General features: G+C 44.8%; 1 protein-coding gene across 2 annotated transcripts in view; it reads right to left on the bottom strand.

Moving 5' to 3' along the window:
* Positions 1–506: 506 nt before the first annotated feature.
* Positions 507–11,231, bottom strand: part of SLC7A13 (solute carrier family 7 member 13) — a 92,829-nt gene continuing 82,104 nt past the window's right edge. The window contains exons 5-7 of one of the 2 annotated variants that reach the window (XM_059723933.1): positions 8,501–8,564; positions 4,864–5,032; positions 507–1,217 (exon numbers count right to left, since the gene is read on the bottom strand). In XM_059723933.1, the coding sequence (XP_059579916.1) occupies positions 5,025–5,032; positions 8,501–8,564 (72 nt within the window). In that variant the 3' untranslated portion in view covers positions 507–1,217; positions 4,864–5,024. Of the gene's footprint in view, positions 1,218–4,863; positions 5,033–5,063; positions 8,198–8,500; positions 8,565–11,231 lie in introns of those variants that run through there. The other variant, XM_059723932.1, reaches the window with a different exon arrangement.

Raw genomic sequence — 11,231 nt, 5'->3', positions numbered from 1 at the left:
TCACAACCCCAATTACAATTGATTGTAACTGCACATAACCCCACTTCTGCTCCAAGCCAATACAGGGTAATTGAATATCTGTAAGACTTCTGACCCGACTTGGGGCCATGACCCCTATTTGGGAACCATTACTGTGGAAAAAAATGATACCCTTCCAAACAAAAGGAAAAAATGAATTTCACTTTATATTAGCTTAATTTCTCCATAGTGACTTTTTCCAATTTAAAAACAAGAATGTTGGCAGCTTGTCTTTTAGACTAAGCACTTAAAACCAAACAATGTACATGTGTAAGCATACATCTATATATGTATAGACGTATGAAGACAATATTTTTTGCTCTAAATGAAAGCATTCATTTTTCCCTTTGGATAACAGAAGTATTTTGCTCAGAAGCTTAATTGTAAGGTATGTTTCATGCCATTTATAACTTCCACGAAGCACAGAGATGTTGGGGAAGAAACAAATTGGAGAACAGCATCTTTCTCCTTCATTATGGACCCCTTGGCCAGGTCTAGAAGTTGCTTTTATTGCATATAACCACACAGATAGCTCTCTACAGCCATAACTGAACAGATGGTCAGGGTACACAGTGCTGTAAAAATGGTGGATCACTCTCTAAGATAACCCTGGATGGATGTGGTATCAGACTTCAGCGCTGTAGGCAAGAGCACTGTAATGAACATCCATACCAGATCCCATCATGACTCATGGTAGGTTGCATTCCACTGACATCCCATAGAGCATTGCAGCCTCCCCACCCCCCATATCCACCCCACAAATACACCCAGCTCCAGGTGGGACAGTGATAACTGTCTAGCCTAGGCCAAAGCTCATCTCCTCTGCCCAAGCACCAGGCCAGCCCCACCTCCACACTTTCAGTGACTTGAGGTAGTGATGCTCCTGTCTCCAACCCTTCCCATCCCCACCCCACTTGTTCCCTCTGGCCAGGTATGAGCCACTGTGTCTAGTTTTATTGTTCAATGTGTAGCTTCCATCTACCCCACCTGGGCATTTGTGAAGATTGAAGCTTTCAACTAAGTGCCGTGCTGCTTGTTGGACATCATGCTCACACAGGGTGCTGTCCAAGATGTTCATCTTTTACAGTGTTGTTCTGAAGTGTCTATATCCAGATCTCAGTCTGTTCAGCTTGACCCACGCTTGTTGCTCAAAGTCATGCCCAATGAAGGACTTGTTTGGTATTGATTGGTATAAAATGCTGTAGGAAAAGATTTCATAACAAATTAGTCTGACCAGTCATGCATGGCCACATGACCCCTGCCTGCCAGGCTGTTCATAGGCCCAGAAACCTGGCAGTAGGGGTGGGCGATTATTTGGGCCTGTGGGCCACATAAATTGTGGTGAGCAGTCACAGGGAGCAGCATGCTGGAGCAGAACAAGCAGGTGGGGCCAGGGCTGTCATAACAGGGATGTAGCAGCACAGGGCTGGAGCTGAGGCAGAGCCATGATCAGCTGCTTGCATGGCCCTGTAACAGACACTAGTTCTGTGGACAGGTGTGTTGGGAGTAAATTGTAAGAAGCAAATTGTCACCACCCAGCAATCCCAGGGTCTCCTTGGAGACTGGCTGGGACCTGCATGGGCAGAGCACACAGGAAGGTGGGTAGGACAGGGGCTGGGATCTTGGGGCAGTGACAGTGCAGGGCTGGGGGTGGGGCAGAGTCATGATCTGCTCCCATATGCCCCTGCCCGCAGAGCCCATGCCCATCACATGGCTGTGAGAGCAGTGGATTGAAGCTTGGCTCCAGCTTGTCACTGCCCCATGATCCTAGCCCTATCCACCCATCCTGTTCCCAAACACTACACCCTGCCCACCTGTGGCCCCATCCCATCCACCTGACTGGACAAGTCTCACTCCCAGCAGAGGGTGGGAGTGGGCAACAGGACTGGATCTGGTGGTGATGGCAGCCAGAAGGAGCCACCTCTGCCAGGAAGTGAGTCCAGCTGCCATGCAGCCCTAGCCTCGCTGGACACCTGAGGGCCTGACCAAGGGACCCGCTGCGGGCTGGACAAAATCTCTCAGTAGGCTTGATCTAGCCCACAAGCCATATTTTGCCAACCCCTGGGTTAGGGCCTCTCTTATGTCACTTGGTCTAATGCCCTAGAGTGTAGGGGATACATCCATGTGTAAATTATGCAGCCTGTCTGAGTCTCTGTGCACTAAGTATAGAGTTGAGCTTTTTAGTGCAACAACTTCTGGACCATACAGGAGCACATATTCTGCTGGGGCATATACCACTGCAAGTGTGGTGGTTCTGAACACTTTGACAATGGAACACCATGTCATGCTGGCTAAATATCTTAAGGCAGTGACCTATACAGAGGCTTTGCTGATGACCTTCTGAATGTGATGTTTATGAGTGAGGGAATAGTCTAATGTGACTCCTTGGTAGGTTGGGATATGCTCATGGGGAAGGATGTGGTTGCCTACTCTTATATGCAGCATGTTCTTGGCTCAATAATTGTCCAGGGGTAAGAGTGATGATACTGATTTATTGATACTCCCCGCTGACCTTGTGCCTTTAAGCCTCCCACCCTTTTCACCCTCACACCACTGGCCCCGAACAAAGCTGAGGCAGCAGGATTGTTACCCCTTACTATTGTTGGGGGCTTATCAGTCTGTGTTACATTGAATAGAACCATAAATCTGGCTAATTGTAAACTGGCTGCCCCATTCCTCGAGGTCACATAGCTTTCCTGAGAGAGGCCAAAGCATTGATGCAGAACCACTTGCCACAAACCATACAGGAGCACTAACCATGCAGGAGTGGCATCAGTGCTTCTTCCAGGAGGCCTACAGTCTATCCATGGGACAGAAGTGGTGAGACAGCCTCCCCATTGCATGGTAAGACCTAATCCAGGGACTCTTCCCAAGAGTGGCAGGAACAGAGGTCCCACAGGGGCCAGCCCTGAATGGTGGCAGGGGGGGACACTCTACACTGTGCTTATATTAGGAGATGCTGGGGGGTATGGGGCCCCAGAACAGGAATATGTGGCACATAGAAGCTGCTGAGCCATGGTCCATAGAGCCAGTAAGGCATACAGTGGGGCCGACTCCATAGCATAGCAGTACAGGAGGGAAGGGGGACCAGGTTGCCTAAGACCCAATGCCAAGGCCAGCAGTGACTTTGCCTGCCTTTCAGGACCAGGTCACTACCCCTAGCCACTGACAGTTGCTGGCATAGGTTCAGGGCCCCAGAGAGGGTCCAAGTCTGTCCTGGAAGGGTGCAGGAGTGCTTGGGGTGGGGAGGCTGTTAAGGGGAAGGCACAACCCATTAGGCCACTTCAGGTCTGGGTCCTGCTGTGGGGGTTCTAGTCCAGGTTCTGGAGTGGGTAGCTTTCTACACTTTTTCATTACTATGCACACAAAAAGTTTGCCAGCTGCAACATTTAATTAAATCAAGGGGTATCACTTTCATGTGCGGCATTCTCCCTGTTGCCCTGAGCTTTCATGTTTAAATTGTGGCCCCACAGTTTCCTTCCCCCCCTCTTCCCCAGTGACATAATTGCTCAGTGCAGCTAGGATCTTTCCCCACTCTTACCATTTCATAGATTCATAGATGCTAGGGTCCGAAGGGACCTCAACAGATCATTGAATCTGACCGCCTGCCCTGGGCAGGAAAGAGTGCTGGGGTCAGATGACCCCAGCCAGATGGCTATCCAGCCTTCTCTTAAAGATCCCCAATATTAACTGAGAAGACAGTTCCAAGTTCCTGAGCAGTCAGTGTTCCACAGGTTTTGTTTAATAACCACACTAAACATCTGGCAGCTTCAACAATTGATTAAAATGAGGCAAGTCTCTTCCTCAAGTCACATTCCCCTGTACCCTAGTGTCTGCCCCTGAAGGGAAATGGGGCCCAGGCACCCTGGGTCATGGGCAGTGCTGCCCATTACACAGGGCCAGAGGAGTCCAGGCATAGAGACCCAGTGCCAGGGTGGGGCACTCAGAGCCCTCTAGTCCTACTTACCTGGGGAGGGCTCCTGGTCCACACAGGTCAGGAGCTACTCCAGCCAGGGCTTTGAAGATCCAGACAGCCTGCTGCTGTGTGGGCCCAGGACCACCAGCATTAGCAGGGGAGGAATACAGACATCCAGGACACACACAGAGTACAGGCATCTGGGGCCAACACGCACCCACCTACGGCCCCCTCCTGCCCCACTGCCCACCCCAGAAGTCTAGGATGGATGAACACTGACACAGAAACACACACACACAGTGCACTAGGTGGCCATGGTGGGACAGCCAGCTATGAGGACACATGCCGTGATAAGCTACTGCCACATCAGATCCAGGTGAGTCACCATGATGTCCTGCAGCCTCCAGTGAAACTTGGGTGTGCATGTGCAAGTCATGACAGCAGGGGATTAGGGGCCATGGTGGCCCATACCCAGCAGCAAATGAAGAATAGCTTGGCCATTCAGCTCTGTTTGGGGGACTTCAGAAACCTGCAGTGCAGTGAGACTGCAGGGAGCCTGCAGGGACACTTCAGAAGCCTTCAGAGCCTGCAGTGCACTGGAAGGCATGCAAAAGCCCCCCCCCCTTCCTATTTGCTGAGCTTGGCCCATTCAGACAGGCTCCAAGCCCCACCCCACCGAAGGACATATGTGTGTGCTGTTTGCTCTTGATCTAACCTTGGGCACTTAGAGTAAAGCTTGAAAGTTAGAGCACTTCTGCCTCAGCTTCTTGAAGGCCTGTACTTAATTAGCCCTTGTTGATATTTTAATTTCTGTTGACTTGTCAATACAGCATAATAGAACAAGAGATCATTAAGATAAGGAGCTTGAAATGAACTGACAAAGGATGGGAAATCAACTGTGATTTTAATTGAATGCTGCCTAAACCTACTTGGAAAACTCCCCGATGCTGTTGTCAGGTTATCCACTGTGTTGCACAAGACTTTTTGCAATTTGTGCATCAAGAAAAGATCTGCTTTTCAATAATGTAGAAACCCAGGATTTACATAATTAATACATATTACTCCTATTGCAAATCCGGTATAAAGTACTTCAGGAACCTGGTGAAAAGAAGATCATTCATATATCAAATCATTTTGAAATAAGAGATTTGTTTATTAAGCAAGTGTTCAAACATTCCTACAATTCCATCTATTGAAATACTCCTTTATACAATAACTTAGAAGTCCTGTGAGGAAGTCCTAACATCCTCCATCTGGAACTGACCGTGTAGGGTGCTGAATATTTTCAGAGCCCATTAGTGATAATTGAAGTAATTTGTGACCTTGTAGGATTGGACACTGAATGAATTAACCTTTAATTAAGAAATTATTTCCTCCTCCCAAAAATACTGAGGAATACCAGAAGGACATAATGAGAAACTTTTATGGTACTGTGCCCATTCTATTCTGAAGATCCCTATTCTCTGCCCACCTGTGTCCCCATTCCATCCACATGGCTGGGCAGGTCTCACGCCCAGCAGTGGGTGCAGGGTGGACTTGGTCGTGTGCCTGGGCAGCAAGGCTGGGTCTGGTGGTGATGGCAGCCAGAAGGAGCCATCTCTTCCAGAAAGCAAGTTCAGCTACCATGCAGCCCTGGCCTCACTTCACACCCAGGGGACCAACCAAGGGACTTAGATGACTGATACTTTTTAAAATGATAAATAAAGCATAATTAGTAGTCCTGGTCATATACAAATACGCCTTTAAAATAAATGTATCATTTTTTTAAATATATTTTTCATTTCAGTTTTATTATTTTTTTCACTACTTCTTTTTGTACTTCCCACATCATAGTAACTTAATTAATACAGTACTCTGTCTTTAAGCAATGAAATAGCCCTAAAATAAAAAAAAACTACATTAGCCAGAAATCATGTCAGAAGTCCTGGTACTTTCCATGAAAGCATTTTATAAATGTTAAGCGCCATCATCTCTGAGAAGTACAGAAGCCACATGTTGTTGATGTTGTTCCCAATTTAAAAATAGATTAACTGAGCCAGAATGTAAATGATTTTATTGGGTGGAACAGTGGTGGAACTACTAATGAAGATAAACAGTTTAATAAATACCCCTACAGCATGTGTAATTCTATATATCTTGGTCTACTCTTCACTCTTCATTCTGTCAGGGAACTGGGAACAGACACCCCAGGAATCCTGATTCCTAGTCCTTTATAAAATGCCAATTCTTCTTTCCACCTTCAAATCTCTTTCACTATTTTTGATAATTTGAAGATTTATTTTATTGTTATTTATAAACACTTCATTTGACTGTCATAGTTTACTTGGGCCCATAGTTTACTTCTGCCCAGGCTCAATGTTGCCGCTTTATAGTTATAACAAAGTTTAAAAACAAACAAACAAAACAAAAACAGAATGCAGCATTTTGGAAGGCTTTTACTTGAGCATAATTCCTCTTGTGATAAATCATCCATGACCAATTCAGAGAAATTATACTACTGGTTTAAACTAGCTAATCGATTAGAAGTTGGCAAAATGATACAGTTTTGTCTATGAGCCTGTAGAGATGGCCTCAGGTTGCAATGTTCTTAGAATTCACTGACATAGTTGAGGTAATCATTATTCAAGACTTCAGTGTTATTACTCACTTTGCATTTTGTATGTAGGTTGCATCCACTATAATGATAGTATGAGTACTGTATTGAAATGCAATACAAAAACAGGCTGTAAAATGTTTGCAAGTTGTAAATATGGATGAAGCACTTGCAATTTGGCAGATTCATTTTTCTCTGAAGATGAGTGCCCTGCCTCATCAAGATTAAATATACTCAAACTGCCATGGCCCTCAGCACATTGTACTTTTGTTTCTGCAAGTTCTGGCTTCTGGCAGCAGTACTTAAAAATGATTTACTGTGGAAGGTCAATAGGAAATTTGAGCACAGTGGAATCCACTTAGAGGATCAATTCTGACAACTCCCATTTTGATCATCACATACTAATGATCCATAAAGCTGTAAATGAGTGAACTGCCTGAATCATACAAATGTGTGTAAACAAAGTCTCTACCACACAAGGACAAAACAAAATCTTGTAGACATTTTAATAGCAGGTCAATCATAATTAAGCTCCATATATTATTCCAACACATTGTAAAAGTGCTTCCTTGAATCTGAGTGACACCCAGAGAGGAAAAATTATGTTCTGTTTCTAAAAATCTGCTAGCATTTCATAATTGCAACTGAAATGACGTACAACATTGTTTTACTTTGGAGGCTATAAAAAATAGGCTGGCTGCTTGATCATAAGATAACATTTTTGCCTGACTTTTCTAATAAACTCAGTAATTTGTCTACCCTCTGTAAGCTGCAGCAAATTGGTGGCTAAGCAGAGAAATGACATGGGACCTGATTTAAAAGCCAATTGAAGTCAGTGGAAGGGCTCTCATTGGCTTCAGACTTAACATTAGATCCTAAAGTGCATGTACTTCCAAACCTTTCTTGCCCCAGTGATTTCTTTTAATGTATTTTGAACAGGCCAATTCTAAGCTAAAGAAAACCCAGAGACAAATTCAACAAAGCACTTTGGCTGCTCTGCTTTTATCTTTAAAAATAAAATAAAAGAACAGCCTAAGATCACATGGCTTTCCAGGGTCCCTAGGTCCAGGGCTGCTGAGTAGGGGCATTGGTTCCCTAGGCTGCTTAGCAGTTCTCCTGATGGCCAGGGAGCTGGGCAGCTATTCTACAGAAGCTTCCAATATTTTTCGTTGCTGCTCTTCCAATTGAGAACAATTTATTTTTCAAATCTTTGATTTTTTATGGGAGAGAAAAACCTGTTACTGCTATGGTGTTATGTGGATTTGGGTTAGTGTTCATAAGTTTCATGGAAGAGAGAATTCCTCCTTCCTACATTCAGGAGGACTATGAATGATGACACGAATGATATGAATAATGCATGCCTGGCAAACTGACATAAAAAGGTTATTCCTAGCATTGCTGACTGCCAGAGGTCAGCACAAAAGCCAGAGCAGGGACATCTATTTTATGCAGATTCTTATAACCACACTCTTATAACTGTTCTCCGGTCTCTTCCTCAGGCAAAAAGAGGAATGCAGGAATTGTTCTGGAATTTTCTTCGTAATATAAAATGTTTCTTACTATATGTTTATGTTAAAAAGACAGGTCAAAGATGCATGCCTTGCTCTTGAACCAGGTAATGATGGTCCTTAGTTTCTGTGGGAGGTCATTTCATGTTCCTGGGATGGCCCCTGAGAGAGGTAACAGTGAGGCTGGTTTGAATGAATAGGCTGAGGTAAGATGCAGTAGGCCAGAGCAGATAGGTAGGGAGTTGTCTAGAGCTTTGAAAACAAAATCTTATATTTTAAATTTGAATTGGTATGTAATGGGGAGGCAGCATGGGGATTCAAGGAGAGATAATGGACTTGAAGCAGTGAGCTTGATTGCCAGTCTCAATTGCTCAAAAGTCATGCATCAGGCTACCAAAAAACATTAGATTGACTTAATAAGCATGATATATAAATAAAAAGTGAGGGAATATTTGTTATCCAAACCTTTTTTGAGCTCTTCTGGCCAGCCTTCAAATTTGTCTGCAAACTCCAGGGCTAGAATTTCACCCTAAAAAAATTAAAGTTGAGATTCACACTCTCTTTTCCAGGAATTGTGAGCTTTAGGGAGAACATTAAACAATGTACTCTCAAGAAAACTGCACATCTTGGCAACACTTAATGAGTGAGAAAGATCACATAAAAGTAATTGGGCACATTTGATAAAAGACTTGTTTCAGTATTCCAGACTATAGGTACTGGAATACTGAATTGCAACCATGCTGAATAAATGTAGTTGATAGATCAAAACTTTGGAAGAATTATCCCTAAGATGACTGGCTGGTTTGCTTATTGAAAATCACATTAGAGTTTGCTTCTTGATGCTTAGAAACATTTTTAAATATAGTTTATATTTTAGCAATTAGTGTCAAAAATGGCCATCAGTTGTTAAGTGAGTCTGTTTAATTGTCATTCTCTTCACCATAATTTAGCTCTGGATAGAGCACCATGTGTCAGAAAAATTGTAATGAGATTTTTGAAAGAGTTGCTCAAACAAACATGAGCACTATTAAATCTGGAATATGATAAACCAATCTGCAAAAAACAAGATAGCGACAGCAAACCCATATTTTATGCTAAAATGATTTTTTTAAATAAAGGAAAACACAGGTAATGAATAATAACAAAGACTTCTAAGCTACTTGTCACCAAATTGGCTCTATTGCTTTGCTGAACAGCAGAGTTATAGCATTTTGGAGTAAATCAGTTTCTGCTTGAAATTAGTGGCATGAAGTCAGGATATTTTATTCAAAATAAGTGGTTAAGTTGTGTTTACCTTTAACGGTAAAAGCAAAAAGGTTACAATTTAGGGATGAATCCCAGCTTCATTGACATCAATGGGAATTCTGCCAGTAACCTCAGTGACCAAAGTTTCATTGATTGCAGTGCACCTAGAACTTCACTCAGGTGATTTCTATTTGTTGAATTAAGACATCACTGTGTCTAGTTCCAGAACTAATTTATTTGCATAAACTGGCCCCTTTTTCCTGGGAACCAAGAAACAAATTTGTAAACGATGTTGGAGTAACTTGCCAAATGCCTCTGCTTCATTTGTGTCACCTCAGTTAAGGCAAGGATTTTTGTGGGTAATATCCTTTATTGGACCACCTGCATGATTGGGATTAAGGCTGTGCGAAACTTCGGGTCTTTATTTAATTTGGAGGAGACTCGGCCCTATTCCACCCTCTCCAAATCCGAATCGAATTGGTGGACCAATAAAAAGGCCTGAATCGATTCGAAGCTCTCTGAGTTGATTCAGAAAAGATTTGGAGAGCATCAGAGATTTGGGCAGTCCCCACTCACTGCCACAGGGAGCTGGACCTGGACTCTGTGCCAGTAAGTAGGGGCAGGGTGGACTGGAGGAGACAGGGAAGGGACTATGTGGGGACCCCCACCAGGCCCCATCCCCTGCCTGCTCCCTCAACTCTCCTGAGTGCCCCCTGGCCCCCGCCCACTCTCCCAGCCATGTCAATGGCTGCCTCGCCAGGCCCCATCTCCCAGTTTTAAAAAAAAAAGCCCCCACTCACCAGCTCCTGCCAGGCAGGGGGGGCCATCCCTGCTGCACCCCACAGCCCCATGCTGTGTGGGGGGCTCTGCCATGAGCCCCCATTCCCCACCCACAATTCCAGTCCCCCACTCCATGGCTGCCCCACCAGGACCCAGCTCCCAGTTCTTTAAAAAAAAAAAAAAGCCTCACACTCTCTGGCTGCTGCAGCGGCTATCGGGGCAGAGCCCCCCATGCAGTGTGGGGCAGTGGGGATTGCCCCCTCACCTGGCAGCAGCTAGTGAGTGCAGGATTTTTTTGTTTTTCTCAGATCCTTCTATTAGGTTTTCCTTGCTATTGTTTTCTTACCTATCATTCCAATTGCTAAGCAACCAGCTCTGCCTATGTGACCTGGACAGATAAACTCCTGAGGGAGGGGGAACCTGCTCCCTTGTTCAGTTTCCCACCTCTGTAGGTCATGTGACTAGTTATCTCCCATGTCTGTCAACCTGGTTGCCTGGGTTACCTGAATCCTTATTGTTTGGCCACTTACCTCATGGCAAGGGGTTAGGGGCCCACATCACCAGGTGACCAGTTTTGCTTTTTAAACTGATTGCCTGGCATCAGAAATACCTGCTTGATTGGACCTGGAAGGTGAGGTCACTTGAAAGCACCAGGCATCAGCCAACGGGGCTGCTTCTGGTGGGAACTTAGTGATGAGATCACTATATAGGCTCCCTTCTTCCTGGAAGGTGTAGAGCCATCTTGGAGAGCCATTTTGAAATGCAAGGAAAGAGCCCCCATGCTGAAGCCCTAGGCTCTGGGGGGTTGGGGGAAGAGCTGCTGAACAGCTGCCACTCTCTCTTGTAACTGGTCATACTACAAACTGCCTGCCTCCAGAGGAAAGCTTAACCAGCCTTTGGATAATACTTGTGAATAAGCTGCTTGAAACCTATCTAGATATATAGCTTGCAGTACAGCAGATGCATGGTCAACAGGAATCCATCAGGTTTTCCCTGATTTAAAAGAAAAAAAAAAATCACAAATTCTCTGCTAAAACCCCAAAAATCCATGATTGAAATTAAAGGCCTCCCACAGTCCCCCCTGGCCTTGCTAGAGCCTCTCACTCCCTACCCACAACCCCCACAGCCTTGCTGGTGCTCCTTGCCCCCCACCCACAGCTCCTGCTCCCCC

This window comes from Alligator mississippiensis, chromosome 3 (assembly GCF_030867095.1).
Source record: "Alligator mississippiensis isolate rAllMis1 chromosome 3, rAllMis1, whole genome shotgun sequence".
Classification (NCBI taxonomy): domain Eukaryota; kingdom Metazoa; phylum Chordata; order Crocodylia; family Alligatoridae; genus Alligator; species Alligator mississippiensis.
The sequence above is the reverse complement of the archived record's forward strand: the minus strand, read 5'-3'. Positions and strand labels throughout refer to the sequence as shown.